Source organism: Chelonoidis abingdonii, chromosome 10, assembly GCF_003597395.2.
Source record: "Chelonoidis abingdonii isolate Lonesome George chromosome 10, CheloAbing_2.0, whole genome shotgun sequence".
In the NCBI taxonomy this organism is placed as follows: Eukaryota; Metazoa; Chordata; order Testudines; family Testudinidae; genus Chelonoidis; species Chelonoidis abingdonii.
This window is the reverse complement of record NC_133778.1, coordinates 57318401-57345190: the sequence shown is the minus strand read 5'-3', so window position 1 is coordinate 57345190 and position 26790 is coordinate 57318401. Positions and strand designations below refer to the sequence as shown.

The following is a 26790-nucleotide window of genomic DNA, read 5'->3' as shown; positions in this document are numbered from 1 at the left end:
TGTGATTACCATTTGAGATGCTATAGTCATAAACAGTGTGTCCAATATCAGTGTAAGGAACTAATATATCCCTAACTTTGGTTCACAGAATCCTTTTGTTGCTGCCTCACCAAGATATTTTTAGTTTCACTGTTCTTAGTTTTCAGAAAATCAATCCAAATACTCTCAGAAGTTACTAAATAAAAATATAGATTTTAACTGCTAATAGTTATAAAAATGAATTTTCATCTTTATATTTATTTTAGGAATCAGATTTATTAGCTATACAAGTAACATTTTTTTAAAAAACCCTTAAGATTTAGCAGTCATATATTTTGATTATAGTTATAATTACTTTCTGAGGTAATGGCTAAACAATCCTGCTCTCGATTGCACTAGTACAAACCTGGACTAATTTCACTGACTTCTTACAAGATACCTAAGATTTACAGTGTTTAAGTGAAAGCAGAAGTGGCCCATTAAGTCTAACTGGATATTTTCCATATAAAAACACTCAATTTTTAAGCTAATAAACCTTATGCTCATTTCTTGATTTAAAAGGTTGGTGTGACTGGTAAACGGTAGTTTCAATATTAGAAATAATGAGGTAGCACAAACTCAAGAAATGCAAACTTCCTGAGCAAAACCAACAGGCTCCTGAGATATTATTTTGCAAAGCTTTTTGATTATTAACTATTTCTTCACTGAATGATTACAGTTTTTGTCATTTGGATTCACAGGTACAAAAGAGTGCTGATTAAAATAAGAACTCTTTAGTGACAGGAAATATTTTTCCATGTAGTTTTTTCAGCCAGTGCCCCTTTAACAATGACTTTTAGAAGTTGACAAAAATGTTCTGTAAACAGCATTAGCTCATCAGCAAATAGATTTTGTATTGGAAGGATCACACTACATACACCTCTATCCTGATATAACGCCACCCGATATAACACGAATTCGGATATAATGTGGTAAAGCAGCGCTCTGGGGAGGCAGGGCTGTGCACTCCGGCAGATCAAATCAAGTTAGATATAATGCGGTTTCACCTATAACGCGGTAAGATTTTTTGGCTCCCAAGGACAGAGTTATAATGAGGTAGAGGTGTATGTAGCTTTAAATTCAGTCCATCTTCCTCGGATACAGCCTGACCTGTTTTTACTCATTCTGCAGTGCGAAAACACAATAACGCAGAGACGTGAGTGAGTATGAATGACTATGACCAATCATGAAAACTATTACTTAAATAAAAAGTCCTTATTCACACAAGCAAGGATTCCAATGGTCCTACCTGCATGAATGGCTTTAGTGGGACTACAAACATGAATAAGGTTTTACAAGATTAGACTATGTTTGTACAATGTTATATATACCAATGTCCCTATCAACAAACATTTACTAATGTAACTTTATGGAGATAAATAACCTCACTGAACTCAGTAAGAATACTCACGTAAAATTATTCATATGTGTAAGTAAGTATTGCAGGATGCGGCCCAAGCTTTCTAAGTCAAGGTACAATTTCTTTGTATGTGATAGAGTACAAGCTGTAGGTTCTAAGTGTGCTGCATCTTTGACACTCTATAAAGTGTTTGTATTGCCTGGGTGCTGTTAACATAAAACTTGAAACAGGACTAGAAAGAATGTTCTCTTGCTTACTGTGCTGAAATTCTCTGGTATTGTGTTTAACTGAAATGAAGAGTTATTCAGAGGGATTTCAGAAACAGAGGTTTGGAATATTTTTCCATAAATGTAAATTTATTCTATTTACACTGGATCTGTTTACACAGATGTAGAGCTTTAATGGCACAGGCCTTACAAAGAACCAAAAATGGTTTTGAGTTTCAGTGGACTAGACTGAGCACAATTAACAATTGCACATGTGAATAAACGTAGTAGGCAGTTGCTACTTAAAGTTGGGAATATTATGTAAATATGATAAAGGTAGAGATGCCTAGAAAGAAACCATAATCTAGCTACTTTGATTTCTATGATTCAGTACAATGTGACTACAAAATACAATTTAAATGAACAACATCTAATTTAATTAAGTTAAACACCACATAAGAAAAACATCTGCAAGACTCAGTCATCCCTTGTTGCTAGTATGTGTAAGTAGCCATTTTGATCCCATTTACACAGCTTTGAGACGGATGATGTTCACCTGAAACAGTAAGTCTGAAATAACAAACAAAACATGAACTTCCTTACTTTGTTTCAGTTTTGGTGTATGCAAAGCGTGAACACAGAAATGCTCCATTTTCTTCCACTTCTGGTTTTCTATTAAAAAGAAAATTAAAGACATTTAATTTTCCCTCAAAATTTATTAAATGAACAGAAATATACAATCATGGAGTATTTATGGGGGAAAAAATCGCTTGCTAAACTGTTAGCCAGGGACAAACCTAGCTAAACCGGAAATCTCCTATTTTAACAAATATAGGCCCTGAGCCTGCAGATGCCCAAGTGTTTGCAAGATTTGGGACAAAGTATATATGGTTTGTGCTCTTCTGCTCCATTAGTGGTAATGGAAGTCTACAGGGTTCTCCATTCTGATGTCACCAAAATATATGTGGTTCCTCTTTTGTGCACTATTTCAGAGAAAGTCAACACAGAGACACTCATACAGCTATATCAAAAAGAAGTTATTTTTCTTAAAATTTATGTTGGGATCCTAGCAATTCATCTGCCTCCATAAGATGTTTACAGTTTCAATTTCTATGGGGAGCCAAGCAGGCTTCAAATATTGAAGGGCAGTTCCTCTTGTCAAAACTGTCAGTTTTACAATGATAGCTTCATTTTTACGACAGTTTCACAAAGAATATATATTTTCCAGTTCCCAATAAAGAAGCGTACTATAAAAAAAGCCAAACACCAACAAATGAGAATTTGCTTTGGGATCTTGCCACTTTAGATTATACAGTTAGCTTTCATTAACTCTGTTTAATATTGCTGCATTCCTGAAAAACAGAAATACAGATTAAACCATAAAAATGCAAAATAATGTTGTTGATAACCTTCACACCATTAAACAGCTTTTTGACATCATTAGTTTAAGAAGCCTTCAGCTTCTTTCAACCCAGAAATGGTTCAAATGGTCTTGTAGAAGGAGGTTCTTTAAATTCACAATTTCAAAACTCCTTTCCTCTTTAGGCCTCCTCCTTCCAGATGCAAAATTCCACCCTAACACAAGATGAACAGCATTGCCCAGTGAACCAGTTATAGTGCTTTAGAACCACCATGCTGCAGATTCTGGTTCAATTTCTGCTCTCTCACTCCACAGGCTAACAGGGATTAAGAGCTCTGCTGAGACTGCATGTTTTTAGGGGAGAGTCTACTTCACCTCTTTGACCTCTCTAGCTGATTAAATAAATGACTCTGGTGGGCTGTCTGGTGTCACTGACAGGAAGATGGTGGCTGGGAAACGGTCTAGGGAATCCTCACAAGCTCATTAAGATCTGGACCACTCTTCTGAGAGATTAAATATACTGTTCTAAGGTGCAGGCTTTTCACCTTCACCTATCTATACATAAATAAAAAAGCCAAATTAGCCTCTCCCGGATCTGAACAACATTCCTTTGTGCAATCCCCCATGCCACTCTATTGCCAGCATAGACCCTGATCCAGAAAAGCACTTAAACACATGTATAACTGTAAGCACATGAGTAGTCCTGCTGAAATCAATGGGAAAATTCACATTCTTAAATTTACATGTGCATAAAAGCTTTGCTGGCTCCAGGCCCTAATGAGCTTGATGGCTCTGAGGGGTTGTTACCAAATTAGAAATTCTGGCCAACACTTCTATAGCTCTAACTCTTTCTTAGGAAAATATTTGATATAGCTACATCTCATTTGTCCTTAAAAATATGAAAAGTATTTCTTAAAAAGGTGTGTCAAAACAGTGATTTAATGAGCTGATATACTGGAAATCACCTAAATTAATAATTAACTGTTTACCAGAATCATGTTAAATTTCCAGTGGATACTATTCAAATTAAAATTGTCAGAAAAACCTGAAAAAGAACATAATGTATAAGCCTATATATAAATATACATATACATACACAAGTGTCTATAAAGCACCAACACTTGTTTTACATCTGCCTTTACTCTGAAATGGGGAAAGCCCGTGTTACACCTCTTTGAAAAAATTAAACAAATCTTCCCCCACACCTCAGCCTCTTCCAAAACCAAAGTGCAGCATGACATTTGCTGCATGTACTTTCGATATACGCCTTACAAGCGCGTGGTAAATGCCTTCTTTTTAGAGATGATGCAAATTACAGGTACGCAGATGGAAATGCTAAAATGTGTTCTAGTTTCACTCTCACAAGTACTCTTGAGACTGCAACCACATGATTCAAAACTATTTGTACTCCTTACTTCTGACACTCAAACACATTCTCTTACTCTGCTTGCACAAAGACAGCATATACAAATGAAAAATATGCTTTTCCCGTAAGTTTTAAAATAAATATATTTTAATCATTTGTTAGATAACAAGCACCTATAACTTAAAACTAAAACAGCTGACCAGGACTTGCGTGTTCTTCCTTTTGTACTTTCCTGTTTGAGTTATCCAAAAACAAAAAAGAAAAAAAAAACAGATCTTTTAAAAAAAAAAATTCAAAAAATAAGAGACTCCTACTTCATAACATAAGGTTTTCATTATATTTTAAGCAAATGTTAAAAACAAAATAAATTCATTTTAAAAATACGATCGTAGCATTTACTTGTGTACCCTTTTCACAAAGGGGTTTAAATATATAGATCACTCACACGTACAAATTCAGAAGTTTTATAAATTACATTCAAAATAATATTTGTCAGATACTGTATGATGTTGTGCATATTCAAAGCACTATACAAACTGTAATTAATCTACACAACTTTCCTGTGAAGTAGGCAGGTGAGTTTTATTACAGATAGGGTATTTAAAGATTCCAGTACCAGGCACAGGAAGGTGAAGTGGCTTACACTTGCTGTGCCATTGGCTCACTGTCAGTATTAGAACCCACGAGTTCCTTGGTTCCTCAAATTCTGTCTTGATTGCACTATATCACATTGCCTTTCACTTACATAGAAAAAGAACATAAGAGTAAAAGGTTTTTTTTGGAAATCTTATTCTAGAAAGAAATGTCAGTAATAGTCGGGGTAGTACAGAAAGGAATGGAAGTTTAGATCATGAATTGGTCGACATTTTAAAATTCTGCCCATCTCTCATTGCCTTGGGTCTATCTGAAAAAGGACATTACAATAATGATCTGTGGGTGGTGACTATCTGCGGCTTTGTGACTCTGCACTTCAGGATTGAATGCAAAATAAGCACTGTATTTTACTGAATTATTGATTATCAACTAAAACACACTATGCTTTGTTCACTTGAGAAACCAATCTCGGTCAGCATTTACCACGGAACACTTGATATGCTGGAAAGCATGAACCAGTAAATGTAAAGACACGGATAGGCAGAAATTCAACATGAAAGGAAAGCATAACTTCTCCTGTCTTTTAGAGAACCTCTACAACAAATAATTATGCACTTATTTACCATATGACAGGTATCAGTGCTTTGTATGAGATATTATGAAGTTATACAATTGCCTAATGGAATGCATTCCTCCAGTAATAAAGTACAACATGTTAAAGAGATATCATGAAAAACAGGAGATTTGATCTTATAATTTAACTGAGCCTCACAACTACATGATGAGGGAACTTTCACAACATTATCAGGGTTGCAGATAAGTAGGTTTACCTATCAGGAGGTGTGTTTTAAAAATCCACAAGGAAGAAGAAGCTGGTCATTGGCAAAGAAGGAGATGAATCAGGCCCACAGAACCCAAAGCTAGTCCTGTCTCTGTTCATATAAACCAGCCATGTCTAACACTAGTACAGTGGTTCTCAAAGTCGGACCGCCGCTTGTTCACGGAAAGCCCCTGGCAGTCCGGGCCAGTTTATTTACCTGCCGCGTCCACAGGTTCAGCCGAACGTGGCTCCCACTGGCCACAGTTCGCCACTCCAGGCCAATGGGGACTGGAGGAAGGGCGGCTAGCACATCCCTCGGCCCGCACCGCTTCCCGCGGCCCCCGTTGGCCTGAGATGGCGAACCATGGCCAGTGGGAGCCATGATCAGCTGAACCTGCAGACGCAGCAGGTAAACAAACCGGCCCAGACCACCAGGGGCTTTCCCTGAACAAGCAGCGGCCCAACTTTGAGAAGCACTGCACTAATATATTAATTATTGTGTTCCACATGGTAATATTTCATAGCAAATCGTTTAATTGTGGTTTGCATTGTATGAAACTAAACATGATAGTCACTTTTGAAAATGTTACCTAAGTGACTAGGAGCCTACAACCAATTTTCAAAAGTGATTTAGGGACCTTGGAGCCTAAATCACATTGACTTTCAGTATTACTCATATCTCTGTAAGAAGGGTGAAACAGTTGTGGTACAAAGTGTATTGCATGTAATATTTTATGTTTCATCAATACTGTAAATATATTCGATCTGTTTTTAATTTTTTTTTTTTTAATATACTAATGTCAAGCACCTCCCTTGGCAGGGGCTGTGAAAAGAATGGAACAGAACTGATCACCATCAGCTCTATGCCAGCTAGAGATTCTCCTATGTCAGTGAAAATTGCAGCTGGCCATTTAGACCCTGTTTTATGGATATTTTGTGCTACCAAAGCACCCTAAGGTTTTTGCATTTTGTCCTTGCCCCAAAGAACTTACAATTTTAACAGGACACAAGAAATGAGGGAAAGAAACAGATCAAAAAGTGAAGAGGAAAGGGAGACAAGGACAAGGGAACACTAACAACAATACAGTTACTCAGTAAGGCATGTGTATATTTTGATGATTCCATAAGGTTTGGGTTTTTTAAAAAATAGTAAACCTCACATCTTATTGACAAGATAACAGAAGTGAAAATTTAGTTGGCATGTGAATTATTTAAAATATTAATTATGAACTAAATAAATAAATTTAACCACTTGGCTATTTACATTATTTGAGTGTGCCTGACTTGTTTTATCAAATTATTTAAATATAGTTCCTTCTGCTACTCTTACATCATCTGCAGTTTGCAATACATCTATGTGCCAAAACCATCTTAAACCTATCCATGGTTGATAAATAAAACACTACCTATAAATCTGCAGACACCACACTCCGTGGATATTTTCTCAGACATGTAATTAATTATCAAAAGTATGAAACACTGAACCCTAAAAAAGAAAATAGCACATTTACAAACTGCACTTTTAAAAACACTGTGTATTAACAATTTCCTTTTTTCATATTTGGCCTTGCTATCTCACATTATGAGACATTGTCACTGAGAAGAATGAGATCAGATAGATTTTCCTACATTAGTTATGGCATGGCATAATGTACTTAATCAATCACATTAAGACCAAATTTTAAATGATCAAAAATACCATTTTTTTTCTTAGAACCACAAGATGTGTGTGCATTTTGTATATTTACACGGCATAGCATGGAAGATTAAGTGTTGGAGGATTATTATTTTTGTCTTATTTCTGAGGAAGGTGTGTTTTAAAACAGCTAAACTATTCCACAAAATTAGATTTCAAATATATCGGCAGAAAATTATTCAATCTATAAAGAAATTAATATAACAAATATTAGTCGTGCTGGTCTATTTCTAATATTGACTTTTAAGGTCTTGATAATTTCATAACATACTACATAAATGTCTCAGTTAACATTCTTTTTTCCATTTCATGTACTTCCTAAAATCTCTTAAGCTATTTTATTTACAAGATTTTATATATACAATGTCAATATAGTCTTGATGGGCTGAGTCAAATGCTGCAGGTCAATTAGGGTGTCAAAATGAAATGAAAGTATGTCAAAATAAGCTGCACAGCATTTATAAATACGCTATACGTAAAAATTATGTGTGAGATCTACAGAAGCCGCTAAATGTTGAAATCTAAGCTTTTCTTGGAGTCAAAGAGATAACCCTAGCTGTTGTACAAATACTACTAGTGAAGCAGCTTTTTAGCTCCCTGAGAAAGTCCACTGCTTTGGGGATAATAATTCCTAAGCTTTCATCAAAATACAGTGAGAAATTTGGGTTACATACATTACAAATACATGCAAATAAAATTCACAAAATCTGAACACTTCATCTTGATCAGGATATGCAAAAGAAACACTGACACGGACAGATTTTAAAGCAGAAAGCCACAGTTTTATTAAACTTTAAGGGAGGGAGGTTAATTTCTCCCCACCAAAAAATTCCAAGTATTTACTTGGGTCCAGAATGGCCTCCATGCCAAATAACCATGCCAAATAAATTCAGGATTGGCCCCATTCAGCCTAGCCACTAGGATTCAGTCTGCCTCTGAGTTCTCTGATTCTGTCTCAACAGGGGGGAATGAGGGTATACATGAACACCATCTCAGTCTTCAAAAACTTAAGGTTTCCTCTCCTTCCTATAGGCCATTAAATAAGTGCTGGAACTAGAGATGCTGCTGCACCCCCTGGCTTTACGTGTCTTCCATCACATACGGGGTTTACAGTTTGGTTCAATGGCTCTCAGCACCCCCTATTATACAAATTGTTCCAGCACTCCTGGGCCATTAGGTCTACCTGTCATCTCTTGGGTTCATCACTCATGCTTATCTCTAGGATATCCACACTGGATTCTGGCTGCAAGTTGTGATGAAATTACAAACCTCACTTACAATCTTACAACTTTTAATTCCTGTCCTTACTCCTTATTAACCTAAAACTGAAGCTCAGGGTGCTGCTAGAAAGGTGAGAAAACTTATTGGACACCTTGCCAATCTTGTGCCAAGGTTAAAAAAAAAAAAATCTTCTTGATACCCAAATGTGGTGATTTAGTCAGACCCACAACATCCTGGAAATGACGTTCAAACCGTACCTTCATCACAGGGTAGGGACCACAAGGCAATAGGCATTGGAGAATAACTGCTGTATGCCCCTATGACTCCATACACAGCAAGTGAGTGAGGCAATCAAGTCTTCCATCTCATCCATAGTCTAACCAATGGATGCCACATAGGCACAATCTCCATGTGTGTCCCAGGGGGAGTAGGACTTCACCTCTCCTCTTGATCCTGGGGGTTGTCTATCTCTGGCCAGTTCAAGAATTCTTCAACCTAGCACTGTCTACACCAGGACTTAGTGATGTACTTAAACTAACCTAAGGGTTGTGGAATCTTCAAACCCCTGAGAGACACAAGTAGCTGGTTCAATCTAATTTTCTGGTGTAGACCAGCCCTAAGTGGAAAGTATTTTATCAGCATTATTATACCTCAGGGGTATATATTTTTTCAGAAAAAATAAACTTGAGGATATAACTATTTTAAGCCACAACTTGAACTACAATAGCAATAACCTCTCTGTAAATTAGATACCCACGTTATAAAATCATTCAAAGTTTAAAAAGAGAGGCTAAAAAGCAGTGCAACCTGTAGAAACTAAGAAATGAAAGGTGGTGTACAAGTTCTCAGTGTAATTCTCCCTGCTATTGTGATTTTTTTGTCTCTGATGTTCAGTTTTAGTCTTTAATAGGTTTTTTAAATTTAACTATATAAAACTTTACAAACATATAAAATGTTTATGTTATAAAAGTTAAAGGGATGTGCAAGGTTGGTAGACCAAAAGTATGAAATATCAACTGTGCTGTGTATTGCAAGTGCATATATGTATTGCCTTTTCCCCAAGCTCTTCTCACCTGCTTGTCTTGTGGACAGGCAGTAAAATGAAATTTACAAAAATCCTGCAGTCTATTTAAACAGAAAAAGAAAAGCAAAATGTAGAAAAATACAAAGAATGTAAGTGCAATTGCATCAAAACTGTACATTTTTTGTTATTGTAAGGCCACAATAAGTGTAAGTTTTGTTTAATTTTAAACAAATATATTCTGAAGATGCACAGCTTTACTATACTGAGTGGTAGCCTTGGGACCATATATGCTGGGTAACACAGAGGTTATGATATTTATGTGACTAAAAGTTGGGATCTGTTCATTTTCCAATTAAAAACAGATGTTGTGTCTTTATTTACTTAACTCAGTGGCAACGTAATGACTCTGTGCATCTGGGAATCTTCACATGGGCAAGCTGAGATTGAGACTGGAGTACTGAGTGGGGAGGATGCACAACGTGCTCCTGGCATTTAGTAGAAACACAACAGGAAAGTTAAAATAACCAAAAAGTGTGTTGGCTTTGCTGGGGAAATCCCTCAATGTTGGGGGACACTCTTTAAAATGAACTCCCAAAGCAGAAACTGAGGGTATTTCTCTAATAACCAGTAAAGAGAAGATAGGTTTCTCAGATTCAGTGCCTCTGCATGGGTAGCCTTATGTCACTGTGACAGTCGGTATCCCTTTGCTTACCCTTTTTACAAAACTATAATGGATTTTGTACAAAGTATGCATTGTGAGGTATCATTTGAAAACTCATAATTTGCTGATCATTATTGTCATGGTAAAATGTGTGGCAACTTTGTATGTAAAGTTATAAGATTCTATTGTATGACAATACTAAAACATATTCTAAAAATGTGGAAAACAGCCACAAACCAGTTCCTCAGGGACAGAAGGCGAACTGACACCTCAGCCAGGTGTCAATGAAATTAAATGGACTATAGCCTGGTTAAGAAGCCATTCTTTGGCAGGGAAAAGGGTGTGAGCAAGAAATTTACATCTCAGCAACGAATAGCTGGAGGTTCCCATCTCCACAGATGGGCTATCTTCTGAACCTCAGCTGAGATTATTTTCAAAGAAAAAGAGAACAATAAGAAAGGAGAGCAGAGACCCCAAAATCTCTCTCTCCATTCATCTCTTCTTATGGCATCAACACCACCTGAATGATTAGGAAATTAACACAAATTGAGGCAAGAGCATATGGTGAAGAAACTTTTTCTTTGAAGTCACTTAGTTTGTTAAGCTAGCTATTAGTTTGCATTTTACTTTAATTTCTTTGTAACCTATTCTGACTTTTATGCCTCCTTACTTGTAATCACTTAAAATCTGTATTTCTGTAGTTAATAAGCTTATTTTATTGTTTTATCTAAACCAGTGTGTGTTTGGATTGAAGTGTTTGGGAAACTTTATTTGAGATAACAAGGTTTGTGCATATCATTTTCTGTTAACGAAATGACGGACTTTATATGAGCTTGTATTCTCCAGGAAGGTGCTGAGCAGTACAAGACATATTTCTGAGGGGGAAGTCTGGGATTGGGAGCTTGCTAGTGTTTCCCACACTGTAATTCATGGGTGGCTGGCTACAACATTCATATAGTATAGCTCGGAGTGATTTACATGCTGGAGGCGATGTCTGAGCAGATCAGGAGTGGTTGCTCTCACAGTGAAGCAGTGTAAAAGGCACCCCGGGTTGGAGAATTGAGAGGACACAGCTGTCCATCAGTCTAGATTGTACCCTGGAGACTGTCACAGTCCTCCACAGATCTCTTGGGGATGCAGGAGGGTTTGTGAGCTGGCCCCCCAGTTATTCTGCAATGAAACCAAATGCCACAAAGGGAGAATTCAGAGGGAATTCTGTGAGCAGAATCTCAGGGAACTTCCTAGTCCCTGTGTAGGTTTTTCTGCATAGAGACATAATCTGACCCATAGTGCTTAAATACACAAATATTTTAAAACATTACTAGGGCAGGAGTCAACATATTACTCCTCTTAAATGAATATATTGTGCTGGTGCTTCAATTAGTGGATAGCAAAAACATTAAACACCTTAACTTCTGCCGTTTTTCTCTACACCATGAGGTATTAACATTTAAGAATAAATTATTATTAAAAATACTACTAATAAAAACCTCAGTTTGTATTGATGCTAGGATTTAATGTCAAAACAACTGTTTTAAAATGATGAACTGATTATCTGAAGATAACTCATTTTTGATACGGAGAAATGCGTTCTACTCCAGCAATAAAAACATTTGATAACTAGTTACTAATTACACAAATAGCAAGTTCCTAGCCTTAAATGGCTAGCAAAGAGCAGAGATAAAAAAAAAAGAATAACCATATTGCCAATTGAAATCTCTGACTTAACTTTTTTGAATATCTATTACGCAAGAGAGTCAGAATGCCAGTAAAACCTAAGACTTCCATGAAAACATTATTTTGTGTATATGGCTTAGATACAAAGCTAAAAGCAGAACTGACAACTGAGCTTGGGAAAGTAAGCCTTTTTGCCAACGAATTTCTTGCAAAGTCACCAATCATAATTTATTCTGATCCTTTGTGTCATCATATTAGTAGTTATTTTTCAGCAACTCCAGAGCAGCTACAAATAATGCCATAGAAGAGAACCGATATAATTACATGCTGAAAAAGACAGTCCAGCACCCTTGCACTCAAAACTATCCTCTGTGGCTCCTTCATACCCCATATGTTGCTAATAAAACTGTTTGAATCATACCTAGGAGACAGTTTTACTGATATTGCATCAGGTCCCCGGGTTCTTCATGTGAGATACGATGTCACTAGAACTATAACTATGCAAATTTTGCAATACAGAATCCCACTGGACGCAGTATTACGCATATAACTCGCAGTATGAAACTGCGCATTAGCAAAATTTTTGTAACCACTACGTTGAAAAATCTCAGTATGCACTGAAAGCAGATTCAAGAAGTATTAAAGAGTAATCTACATGTACATATGAAACACACCTTTACCTATAAAGACAGCAGTGATATCGATCTCAAAAAAGGAAATATGATTGTGTTCATATGATAATTCACAGAAAGTTTTATAACAGATATTGTCTAATTGGTGAACAGTTTTCAATAACACTAAAAATCAATAGCCTACTTTAGAATCCTTAAACTAGATATTCAAGCATGAGGATCTAACTTTCAACCACACAAAAATTAGTCTAAGTTGCATCTCACAACAGCCTACAGTTTTGGGTTTCTAGTGACTTCATGTACATTTTCTGCAGCTGCAAGAAAACTTCAAACAGACTAATTATGGTAGTAAGCATTATGTCAGGTATCAAGAATCTGCAGTACTGGATTTTATGAATGTACTTTAAAAAGTATCATTAGAAAGCAACATAAAAAAGGGGAGAATAGGGGTGTCTTATGGTCTAAATCCTGGCTTTGGAGCCAGGAACATGAGTTCTTATCCTGGATCTGACTTCAAATCCCTCTATGGCCTCAGGCAAATCAAAACCCCTCACTGCCTCTCTTCAGTGAAATTAGGATCTCATTTTTGTTATTATTTGTACAGCATTAATATGGTCAGTTCTTTATAGACACATAAAATGACAATTCCCTGTCTTGAAGAGCTTACAATCTAGGTAGACATCTTACAAAGCTGAGGGTAGGGAGACAACAAAAAAAATCAGTGCGATGAAGCAGCAAAGCAAGTCATACATCTTATTCCTTCCATGGCTTTATTGTAGTTGTTTCTCTACTAACAGTTATCATCATCAAGAAGTATGTTTTAAAGAGGAATTTGAAAAAAAGAGATGGTGATTGCATGGCAGGTTGGGATTCCAGGTTTAGGGAGACAAAAATACTTAACTATGGCAATGTTTGTAAAGTGTTATATACAGTAAGTTCAGAGTATTATTAAAAGAAAAGCACTGTAGTAGCTACCCTCCTGATGTAGTTAGAATGTTGGTTTTTTTAATATGACTAAACAGAAAACAGGTAAATTAAATAAGGAATCACATATTCCAACTAAAATGCTTCCATAAAGGCTAGAGTGTGGTAGTTTTACTCATACTGAGACTTCTTCAACTTTATAAGTGGTTCTATTGACTTGTCTGGATTACTCCTAGTGTAAGGTACCCCTTCAAGACTTTGAGTGATATTTTGTGAGCCAGATGGTAAACTTTACACTGTGTTCTACAAACACTTCACAGCTCCTTGACATGACATTGATCTTGGATTTTATTACAATATAGTTTTGAGATAATTTTATACATGCACAGAAGTACATGCTTTAGTAAGTTTGCAAAAAAAACCCAACAACCCTGCAATGTGGTGTAATTGAAATGTTGAGATTTACATACTTTAGTATAAGACTGCTAAGGATAAAAGATTGAAGTCATATTTTGAGAAAAGTAAGGTCTATATAAATCAAATTGTATCAGTATAGGCTATGATCCAACATTTGCACTTGTATAGGCTATGATCCAGCACTTAAGCACATACTTACCCTTAAGCACGAGTAGTCTGACTGATCTAAGAAACACTGCCATCAGTGGGGACTACTCATATGCTTAAATTCAAGCATATGCTTACGTGCTTTACAGAATTCAGGACTATTGGCATCACTGGATTACCACAATGTAAAATACTCAATCCTAAAAAATAAATCAATAGAAAAAACAAAGGCGAGATCAACGTGAAAAGTTTATTCAAAAGCCTTAAAAATACACTCATGATGAACAAGATCTATTATTTACTGGCTACGTGAGTTCTAGAGCTAAAATGTATTAATGAAAACAGTCAATATTAAAGGGTAGGCAACAGACCTTTTAGAAGATAGCTAAATGTTCAGTAAAATTGAGGCCCCTGCACAAAAAAAAACCAAAAAAAACATAGTTCCTGTCTCCATCACCTTTGGTCTTTACTATTCTCAGTAGTTTAATATTAAGGAGCTTGGGGGGTAGACCAGTCTTGATGAGGGCTTCTTCACCTTTGAAACATCTTCCCCTTTGATTCCCTCTTGAGTTTGTTAACATTTAGGGGATGCAGGATAGACCCCAATGATGGCCACTGGTGGAGCCTCAATGAGGTCAATGCATTCATCAGTTCTAGGGTTACGTTTATACAGCGTAACAAGTAAGCTGGGAGGAAAAAGGTACAAAATAGAGTTGTTGGTGGGAAAGGTGAAATTGAGAGAGATGGGAAGACAGTGGCATATTTACTAGAATACACTGAAGTATTATCAATAATTGAACTAAATTATATACTTTAAATAAATGAATACTGTGCAGTTTGTAATGATTTGTTCTTTATTATTCTTTGTTAGCTGGCAAAATTCAGTCATTAGTTATCTGTCTCCCAGTCATTAGTGTGAATTGGCTAGATTCTAACGTAGCAGCAATATGATTTTTTTATCCAGTTAAACTTCTACAGTACCTGCAACATTTTAAGTTATAGTGACCAATCAAACTGAGTTTTAATATAGCCTATCATGACAGAACTACAATAAACCTAATTTTGAAAATAATATGGCTCACAACTGCAGCAGCAAACTCCCCTGGCAAGAACAACTATGTAACAACTTCCTCAAATAGCAAAATGCAGCCCTAAACACATAGGCCACCATTGAACAATTATGCAGAAACCTTAAAAACCCCAAGGTAATGAGTCACATGTTTTGGTGAAATAATTTCTGGACCCAACATCAAAGTAAAAATCTGGCACACTTAATAGCCTGAGGCTCAATAGTTAGCACCTAAGATTTGCTGAAGTTAAAACACAAGAAATGTACAGACATCCAATTCCAGATATTCAAACAGCATTTAAACAATAAAATACCCACAGCACTTCTTTATTAACAGAGCAACAAAACCATTATCATTAGCATAATTGTGACACTTCAACCCATATTTGGAAATAATAGCCAATGGAGCTAAACAAATGGAAAACAAGATAGGTTCTAAAGATGAACCACCTGGAACTCCAGTTATGATTGGATTTTATGATCTAAACACATTTCTGTTTATAAAAATTGGCATGGTAATATCACTCACGTAAGCCTTAAACAACAGGAACACGACAGACTGGGATTTCAATGCAGTCTTTAAAAAGAGCAATGTTAAGTGTAGTAAAACCTCAGAGTTATGGATACCTGGAGAATGGAGGTTGTTCGTAACTGTGAAATGTTTGTAACTCTGAAGAAGTCATTATGGGATGCTTCTCAGGGTGGACTCCTCGGAGCGCGGCTCTCAGCTCTGCAGAGGCTGCCCAGTGAGTGAGGGTAAGGATAGGCAGCTGATTCTAGCCTCCTGACTGCAAGGATGATGAGTGAGGCACCCTGGGGCACTGCAATGTCAGTGAGCGCATGGTGCAGGCTATGACCCTTTAAAACTGACCTGCTCCTCCAGAGCACAGTGTGCAGGCAGGAGATTTGGCTCCAGCTCCAGCTCCAGCAGCTTACAATCCAGGCCAGGTCTCAGTAGCAGCCGGGAAGTTTCTTTCCCGGGCTATGAGCTTGCAAGCTTGTCCCCTTCCCAGTGGGGGGCGGGGGAACACAACATTCACCATCTCCTACCTGAGACTGCCCTGAGCCATGGCGAATAGGGGGTGAGAACAAGCAGTCCAGCTGTGCCTACCTTTAAGATGCAATACAGACACAGTACAGTACTTGCTGGTGTTTGTTTTTGTCTCTGATGCTGCCTGATAGTTTACTTCCAGTTCCCCATTGTGTCCAGTTGACCGGTCAGTCCATAACTCTGGTGTTTGTATCTTTGAGTTTCTGCTGAAGTTCGGGACTTAAACATTTCTCAAACTCTGCAGCACTGTACTACAACGTGAAAACTAGAAACTACCCAGAAACAGACTAGAATCAAAAGTCAGTATGTTGTCAATATTCTACTGTCCAAATTAAGTGAAATACAAAAGACAAACAATAAAGGAAAAGTACTTCTAAAAATGCATTACTTTTAGTCCAACAGTGTTACGCAGTCAAGCAGGACTGAAGGATTACTGCAAAAGCTGTCAAAATATCAATATCACCTGCATGGATCATGAAGATGTTTTTTCCCCTTCCCCAACATATTCCTGGGAGAGGTGGAACTCCTTCCTCTGAAGCATCAAGGATGGCCATGGCTGAAGAAGGGACTTTGGAAGGGGAGGCTTCAAGTACAATCTCTCTCTCAGGTATGCGGCTGGCTGGGTTTTGATCTCCTGCTCATCGTCTAACTGATAACCACATGTGGGGTCAAAAAGGAATTCCCCCAAAATCAAATTGGCAGTGATCTTGTAGAGTTTTTAACTTCCTCTGCAGCATGCGGGTCGTGGATCATTTGCCAGGATTATCTGAGTATATCTCACTAAATCATTTCTCTGTCACTGTGGGAGCCTCAGGCACTGATGCACTTTGCATCTTCCTATTCTCTGCCTGTGACACATAATCTCATTTCCTATAAGCTAAAATACTTTGGTTGTTGGATGCAGTGAGTGGGTAATGGATGGTCTTAGTGACCTGTGATATAGGAGGTCAGACTAGATGACACAGTAGTCCCTTCTGGCCTTAAACTCTTAATTTATGAAGAATATCGTCAGTATTTAAAAGCCAATCATTAGTGACCCAAGTCCCCGTAGCATCCTAAATCTTGAATGATATTCTAGAAAAAAGAGAACAAATATGAAGACATGGTAAAACAGCTTTCTAAAACACTGAGTAATTATGACAGGTTGGTAACACTGCTCTACACCCAAAATACTTCTGAAATAAATGTAGTCAAACTTTACTAATTCTGGATGAGAACGAAAACGATGCTTAAAATTGTTGATTGCCTCTAGTCTAGCTGTTGGGCTCCAGACTACAGAAGTGGAATCTCCTGGCAGGTGATGTTAGGGTTTCCATGTTCCGTGACCGTCAAAAGGATCTTGTCCCATTCTTCTTCATGGAAGGTGATCTTGTAGCCTGCAACAACATCGATGGTGTGATGGCAGCCCTCAACATCGTTCACGATCCAGATGAGTGGAGACTGTTCATTGACTCATCGAAGACGAGTCTTAAAGCTGTTTTGCTGCATAATGGCAATGTTTTGCCATCAATTCCAGTTGGTCATGCAGTCCATATGAAGGAAACCTATGACAACATGAAACAACTTTTGAGGTGCATAAACTATGACCAACATCAGTGGCAGCTTTGTGGCGATTTGAAGGTTGTTGCTCTCTTGCTTGGTCTGCAGACTGGATACACAAAGTACTGCTGTTTTCTCTGCGAATGGGATAGTCGTGCAAGAGATTCCCACTACATCAAGAAAGATTGGCCACTCCGACAGTCATTGGAGCCTGGGAGGAAAAGTGTTCAGCATCCACCACTTGTTGAATCAAGGAAGATTTTGTTACCACCCTTACACATCAAGCTGGGTCTGATGAAGAACTTTGTCATGGCCATTGACAAAACACAAGCAGCTTTCAAGTACCTCCGTGGAAAATTTCCAAGGTTAAGTGAAGCTAAGATAAAGGAAGGTGTCTTTGTTGGTCCTCAGATTCGTGAACTTCTTCAAGATGATGCATTTGACCATGCACTGCGTGGCAAGGAAAAGACGGCATGGAAAGCCTTCCAGTTAGTGGCAATAAATTTTCTCGGAAACAACAAGGCAGACAACTACAGGTTGTTGGTGGAAAACCTCCTCAAGGCATACAAAAGCCTTGGTTGCAACATGTCACTAAAGATACATTTTTTGCACTCTCATCTAGATTTTTTTCCACCGAACTGCGGAGCAGTGAGCGACGAGCACGGCGAGCGATTTCACCAGGACATTGCAACAATGGAGAAACGCTATCAGGGCAAATGGAGCCCATCAATGCTTGCAGACTATTGCTGGACAGTGACAAGAGATGCTCCATTTAATGAATACAAGAGACAAGCCAAGAAGCGCCGAGTAGACACTGAATAGGACTAAACTATGTACATAATAGTTTTTTGCCTTTTGTTTCATAATAAATTTTATTTATATAACCCTTTTGTTGATTGCTAAAGTGTTACATAAACAGGACAGGTGAAATATTATCATGTAAAGCAACCATAAACACATGAAAAGACCTAGGTTTACAATTTATGATTAAAACTCTACTATCTACACAATATACATAGACATAAAATGTAAAAACTTAAATATCTTAGAAACAGTAGCCAATCAGTTGTTTTAATTGTCATATTTGAATTCAGCACATCAAAATACATAATAAATACCACATTTTATCTCTGAAGCAGACGACTTCTCAAAAATTGTAGACCAGTGGAATCAGAGCAGACACCTAATGTCTAACATTCATTTCTCAAGTGTGGGAAAAATGTAGCAAAGTTCCACAGTATTCTATTTGTAACCAAACGATCTGAAGGTGGACCACACTAATAGGGGATTTTGTTTTAAAAAGCAAAACAACGCAACAGTTTGAATCTGAGTCACATTTATCTATAACAGGAGTCAGCAACCTGCAGCACATGAGTTGATTTTCAGTGGCACCCTGCTGCTGGCCTGGGATCCACCCGCCAGCCCCCTGCCAGCCAGGCCCCAGCCGCCGGCCCCACTCAGCCCACTGCCGGCCTGGATGGACAGAACCCCTGGCTGGCAGGGGCAGGCGGATGGAACCCCAAACCGCCAGTGGGCTGAGCTGCAGGCCTGAGGTCCCTGCCGCTGGCTCGCTCAGCCCACTGATAGTCCGGGATTCCATGCACCAGCCCCATAAATGTAAAATATATTACCCGCACATGAAACCTTAAATAACAGTGAATAAATGAAGACTTGGCACACCACTTCTGAAAGGTTGCCGACCCCTGATCTAAAAATCTCCAAAGGTGCTGAGAACAAGGCAGCATTCAGGCCCATGGATGGGGTGGGAGACAGATTCAGATTATCATGATTATTTAATGGACAAACACACACACCTATCCATTTAAAGTGGTAATATACTGTGTATGTACTCGTTCATTAGCCCATTCATTTATAAGCCGACCCCCAAGATGGTTAGGTAAAAATAGCAAAAACTGCATGACCCTTTCATAAGCTAACCCTGTATTTCAGGTGTTGGCAAACTTTGGCTCCTGGCCCATCAGGGAAAGCCGCTGGCAGGTCGGGACATTTTATTTACTTAAAGCGTCTGCAGGCATGGAGCTCCTCAGCTCCCTGTGGCCACGGTTCACTGTTGGCTGTGAACAGCTAACCACAGCCACAGGGAACTGACGGGCTCCATGCCTGAAGACACTCCAAGTAAACAAAATGACACTGTATTAGCTATTCAATTCAATGACTTCATAGAGTTTAAAATAATCAAATTTTGGTGTAAACCCATTTATAAGCAGACCTCCGCTTTTTTATGCATCACTTTTTTACCAAAAATATTCGTCTTATGAACGAGTATAGACGGTACTCTGGACCAGCTCGTGGCCAACCCTGCACAATTGATTAGAGGGGGCATTAAGCACCCCGGTGCATGTCCTTATGGTTGTGTACTAAACCACTGCTTCCAGAGTGCAGGAGAAGCAGAGTCCTCTATGTCCCCAGCCCATTAAAATGGGCAGGAAGGAGCTTCACCCCCTCAATGTGCCTGATAGAGTAATTATGCTGCTGTGTCTAACAGCATGTGCTGTCACAGTACATTCCCTTCACTAAGCTGTGGGGAAAATTCCTGAGTCACAATCTCACGCCCATACTACTCTAGCAGCAATGCAACAACACATTGTCCTTATTATGGGATAGCCTAGATCACCAACTTATTATATATGTCTTATAAATATTGGATTTAGTTTAAAAAAAAAATTAAAAACCAGGAAAAATATCCCGAACTTCAACAACAAAACTGGTCATCTGACAATCAGATCATCCTAATTCTGCATAATTTAGAAAGGGTTGTAAGAGAGTTAGTCCACAAGTATTATACACATAAGGGTTGTTTGCACAACATTTAGATGTAAAAAGGGGAACAGGGTGACTCCGCTGCCTAGTTTACATAAAATTGTTACTCCCTAATTTTAGCTGTATGAAAAGTATATGTTTATTGAACAATTAAGGAGAAGACTACTCCAAGATGAGTGAGAAGAGTAAAAAAGAGTGGATGCGAAACAAAATTACTTGCATTGATTCCTAAACAAAATCAGAACAAATATCCCACATATTTGCATTTGCAAGTGAAAGCTGACCTCAGACATTATGTTAAATACATATTTGGCAGAAAACCTCAGCTGATGATGACCTTGATAATATTATGGAGCTAAGTTTTACAGCAGAATGAGCTCTTCTCGAACAATGTTTTCCAATGTATTAGGTATACGAGGACTTTTTTCTGCATCAGGAACTGCATGTCATGTTCTTTAAACTATTTCTTTTCTTAAGCAAATGTATTGTGGACTACACAAGGACAATGTCATTCGCTATTTATCTTGGAGTTTCTCAGTTATAGTTTCCATTGGCAGTGACAGAAAGTGGGATATTTCTCAAAACCATGGTTGCATTTAGGAGTCCTTTTTTAGGCTCCAGAGTAACAAGATAACAATAGTACTTAGTGACTCTCAACCCTAGTAGTTCCATCTTTGAGACACCAAGAGTGATTTTCATTAGCTGGAAATCATGTGCTAATTCAGAGCACGCAGTGGTACCAACAGCAGAAAATGTGGAAGCAGGAGTTCTACAGGTAGCAGAAGTGGCTATATAAGATGCATCAGCAGAGACTAGGTTATGGCAATTATTCCACCCTACACTGTGAAACCAATCAGTTCCTGTGAACTAAACACTGATAAGCAAACACCTCCTGGTTGCTGAATGTTGACTCTAATGTTCAGAAAGCATTAAGACTTATTTAGTTCCTACAGTCAAAAAGGGAAATCCCTGTGTGAATGTCTGAAATACAAGCTCCAGGATAGTCAGTCAAAGCCATGTTGAAATGGAAGGCCACAGGCTGGTATTTGACAGGTTCTTTTATACACACTATCGATGTTCCCTCCAAGATTACTAAAGAAAATATATGCAAATATGGGAAAAAATAAAAGCAGAAAAAGACAACAGAAATAATTACAAACTGGGTTCTGCTTTAGGAACGTTTAATGCTTCTACCAACCCTAAGGGAGCACAGAGCTATCTACATGTACATTTCATGCTAATTCAGTATACCCATTTTTAGGTATATAAAGGGGGTGTTCAATATGTTAATGAAGAAGAAAATAAGTGGGAAAAAACACAGGTCCCAATCCTGCAAAGTATTATGCACATGTTTAACTTCACATATTGTGAACAATTCTACTAAGTTCAACAAGACTACACATATTGCATAAGACTGTCCATGCACACATCTTTGTAGGACAACTAAGAAATTGTACATCCAAAAACAGAAAATTGGTTTAAGCTGGTTGGTGTCTCAGAAATAAGAGCACATGCATTTAGACAAAATAGAGTGAAAAGCTTTCAAGAGTTTTCTTAGGATGTTTGAAATTTACCAAAAGAGAATAGCACTGCCTAAGTTCCTGAATCCTGTGATGGTAATACTTAAATTACAATATCTAGGGAGTATCAAATCTTCTCTTGATCAAAATTCATTTGAGGAAAAAATCAAAGTAAACATATATCCTTATTCCATAGGAATGAGGAGATTACCTGAAGAACAAAACTGTTGCTTCTGGATAGCATCTCAAAATAAGGGGGAATGTGAATCTTTTGTGAGCAAAATACATTTGGCATTACCAAAAAAAGTCTATGAAAAGAGAAAAGCATGAATGCAATACTAAAAGATAAGCAGCACACTGAACATGCATTTCACCAAGCAAACATAAGAAACCTCTAAAGTTTGGAGGCTATTTGAACATAGTTCGCACTAAGAAGGCCCTGTACACTGAATGCTACTATCACGGGCAGTAGATGGTCGTGGGATGGAAAATAGATGGGACAGAGGTTGTGGAAAAATACAATTAAGCTCCACAGAAACATAGGAGGGGAGGGGATTTTGTCTTTTCTAAAGCTTAGTCCAGCAGTCTGGCAACAGAAAAAATTAGCATACCTGACTGGCAAAAGAACAAAACCTGGAAAAGAAGGTTCGTATAGAAAGGAGAATGAAGATTGTGGTCAAAATACTCATTTGGTGATTGGCTTCACTGAAGGTGGTATCAAGGGAACTAAGAGCAGCCTGTTATTCAAAAAGAGCGTATTAAGCAGAAACCAGAACATTTTTCAAAAGTTTTTCTCCCTCTCCCCATCAAAATGCACTGCAAGACTCTTGAAGCAAAGTCACAAGATAAATGCAAAGTATTACTATTATTTTAAATAAAATCTGATAAGATAAAAAGGTTGAGAGCTGTCTCAACTATTCACACTGCGATGTTCTGTATCTTTAACAGTGAAACGGTACACCAAATTTGCCATTTGTGACTGTCGCTTGGTAATTAAAGACCTGAACCAACTCCCACTGGCTTCAGGGAGAGCTGGATCAGGCCCTAAGCCCCTATAACTGAATGGACAAGTTATTTCCAATGTAGGGCAGTGGAAAGGAAGGCTCTAACCAGACACAGAGATCTTGTTCACACAACAGTCTTAATATAATTTTATTGAAATTTGGAATGCAATCACTCCCATGGATCACATCTATTATTTCTAAAGCCTGTTCTGGAGAATGATCAGGTCTGAAAGCTACAAAATGAATTCCTTTAAAGGGCAATCTTATTATACATTCTGATCAACTGGGACCAGAAAGAGAAATACACAATGGGAATTTGTCGTTTAAAGATGATTTAGCAATTAAAAAGTTAACATCCAGAACATTTATCCTATAACAATTTTACCTGGCGGGAAGAAAAGTCCAATAATTTACAGAATATTCCTATCTTCTTTTCTGACAATACAAAGATGAAGGTTTACTCTGAGTGAGAATGGGGAGACTGATTTTCCATTCAATTTCAAGCAATTCATTTTTCTCTACTTTCCTTAAAAATATATGTATTTGCCAAATTATATAAGCTCCATCACAATGCATAGTGGAGAAACACTGTATGTATAAAAAAAAGTATGCCTTCTATCTCATTAAAACATCCAGATGCAATTTAGAATTCAATTATGTACTTCATGAGTTCTAGTCTCTTTAAGGCCACAGGTTATACTGAACTGTGTGAACCCCAAAAGCCAAACTTCTCAATAACAATGATCCACATTTTAACTTTTCCATCTTAGATGTTCCTTTTCCTCATCACAAAATCTAATGGAAGCAATACTAACCCAACCATAATAGCAATTTGTAGCCTTTCAATATTGATGATCATTTCTCAGATTAATACTTTGATATTCTATTATGTGTTCTTTCAAGAAAGAGCTGCAAAGAATATTTGATCTGAAAAATAAATGTTCCCAATGACACCATTGATCACATCCTTAATGTTACATACATTCCTTACACATGAACATCAAAAGATGCAAGATCCACTAGAACACTAGTGACCCTTATAATTCCAAGATTAAATCCCAACTCTATTCACTTTATTTCTCTGGCGAATCTTTCTTTGTATCTATCACTGATGAAAAGTTAGCAATGGACTTTTTGTAATATGGGGTGAGATAAAAAAAAATATGAAAAATATAAAAAAAAATTTGTTTGGAAAATGTATTTAAAGCACAGATGAAGTTCAAAAACCGTTTCTGGAATCCTGTTTTGTAATATTTTATCAGCACTACTTTATGTTGCTGATTACAAGTCATCCCTACCCATTGATAAGGTTAGCCATTTACCTTTCTAAAGATTATTTGCATGGCTCATCAAAGTCATCAGAGTTTTACACCCTCCAAACAAAAGTGAATTGCTTAGACTGCAAATAAAGGTGCTTGAAGCAACATTTTCACAAAAGTTGTAGGGAATTGTGTCTTAATTAGTCATAGAATTTTGAAGTGAGTGTGACATTTTGGGCCCTGATTGCAACAGTCGGCTTCTTCTCTTCATTATACATCCTAAATAACTGTGATGCTGTGTATATATACTAGAAACATACCCAAAAAATGGTCAGATTGTACCAGTTTTACAGAGGTGCAGAAGGGGGAAGGAGAGGAAACAAGAAGCCTTTCCTCCTCCTCACAATCTTGTAACAATCCATCAGCGGCAAGACTATTTCCAACATCCTGAAGCCCTGAGCACCTCCAAACAGTAACCTTTTGCTTAAATTAACCCACTATGGAAATGCTCCCTTCTTTACCCCATGAGGGAATTTCCCACCACCATGACCACAAAATTAAATGCTCTCACATACAGAATGGGCAATATCCAGTCCCAGATAAGTGGCAAGTTTCAGATCCAATATCTCACACTCCTTTGGAGCTAGAAATTGGAAGTTTATAAAGGAAACTTTCCAATGGGATTCTAGATGTAGGATATTCTGACACAGAAGGCTTTAAATTCATAACACTTATTCACAGAAAAGCTATTAAGAGGCCATTTTTAGAGATATATGAAATTTATTCATTATGTCTTTCCCTCCAAAGTCTCTAAAATTGGACTTTGGCTTTAGAGTTGGAAGGTTACAATTTTTTTTTTTTAAACTCCCTAAAACCTTTTGAAAATAGATTTTCTGTAAAATATGTTACAACAGAGCAGGATATGTCTGAGTCAAATTAGGAACTCTATCTAGTTCTGTGTGTGAAAATATTGGACACTGACTGCAGCAGTCTGCTCAAAGACAACCTACTGTGCTGCATGCCAGATTACTTGCTTTGTCTGTAAAAGGTGTTTGACATCCTGTTGAAGGACTAACATTAAAGGCCATCAAGACCACAATCTTTGTCCAACAATTGTGCTTTTCCCTCAGTTACTGGCCTATCCTTGTGTAATATTGGGTTTTCAACACAGAGACCCACAGAAGAGAAGGGGCAAGCAAGACTGATGTGTCTGTAGCTTCTCAGGTGGAGTCTGCGGCACAGCAATAGAGCAGGGTCCTGCTCTGTGCAAGGCGGAAGCCACAATCACCACATGTAAGCAGGTCAAGCAAAAAAAGGAGAAAGGAGGAAGGGCCCTGTTCAGCCTGTAAGGTTAATGAACCTCAGACTCATAGGAAGGGGGAGATCAGACTAGGAGAGGATGTATCTCAGGACTTCCATCATTTTCAAAGACCTATAACTCTCAAGTACTTTAAGAGTAAAGTCACTGTGATTAAGAAATTCCTTTCCTAAGCCTGTGTTTCTTCCTCTTCTACCACATTGTCCCTAAAGGAGTTCAATTTGAAGCCCAGAGTGCCAATAGCCTATGTACAGACGTGGGGGAGCACATGTATGTGACTGGGGGTGGAGGGGTGTCAGGAGATCATAAACACTGATTTCAGGGTCAAACGTGGCTGGACAGAGCACCCAACATCCCAAGGAAGAGTATCAGACAAGAGGGCTAGGGTCCCAGAACTAGAAATAGTAACTAGAGTGTCCTTTAGGGTCTCAGAGCTAGAAACAATGACTAGACTAGACTAGACCTGACCCACCTGGCTTGGAAGGCCAGGTGACACAGTGATGAGGTCAACTCACAAAATACTGGTGTCTGTACAAGGAACACTGTGAGAAATTTTAACATATGTCTCATACACCTCATGCATGATAGGATGGTGAGATGTAAAGATTTGATTCGCAGTCACCAGAACAACATATTTCTTTGTGTCTTCACAATCCATGAATAAGGAGACAATCTCAAAAACATGCTGATAAAACCTTCCTACCACAGTATCCCATCAAGTCTTTTCTCTCTCATATTTATCTTTTAGATACAGTTCATCTGAACATCTATGTTGCTTTAATACAGTTTTTTGTATTTAAGTAGTAGTATATTCCAGATATGATACTACTGTTCTTGCACACCACATGCACACCACCACAAGAGTGTGTGTATATTCACTAACAAAAAAGTTAGCATCATAGCCAAGATCACATTGTTTGCTCCAATACAGCATTTTTTGAATTGTGAAGATAACAAAGCTAAGGTTTCTGCAGTTTTGGGGTACTATTCATAATAATTTCCATATACCTTAGTGATTAATCTGCTTATTTTTTACATAAGAAATTAACTCACCACAAAATCTTGCACCCACCTATTACTACATACTATAAGAAACTTTTATCCTAAGATCTCTAAAAAAAAAAAA

The 26790-nt window shown here is 37.7% G+C and overlaps 1 protein-coding gene across 7 annotated transcripts in view; it reads right to left on the bottom strand.

Moving 5' to 3' along the window:
• Nucleotides 1-26790, bottom strand: part of QTMAN (queuosine-tRNA mannosyltransferase) — a 359192-nt gene that overhangs the window by 321190 nt on the left and 11212 nt on the right. The window contains exon 3 of one of the 7 annotated variants that reach the window (XM_075070243.1): nt 2188-2256. The exons of 5 other annotated variants lie outside the window; for them this stretch is intronic. Coding sequence is in view for 1 of the 2 variants with exons in the window: in XM_075070244.1 (XP_074926345.1) it covers nt 16707-16747 (41 nt within the window). In the remaining variant the exon portion in view is untranslated. Of the gene's footprint in view, nt 1-2187; nt 2257-16706; nt 17318-26790 lie in introns of all 7 variants that reach the window. One more of the 7 variants, XM_075070244.1, reaches the window with a different exon arrangement.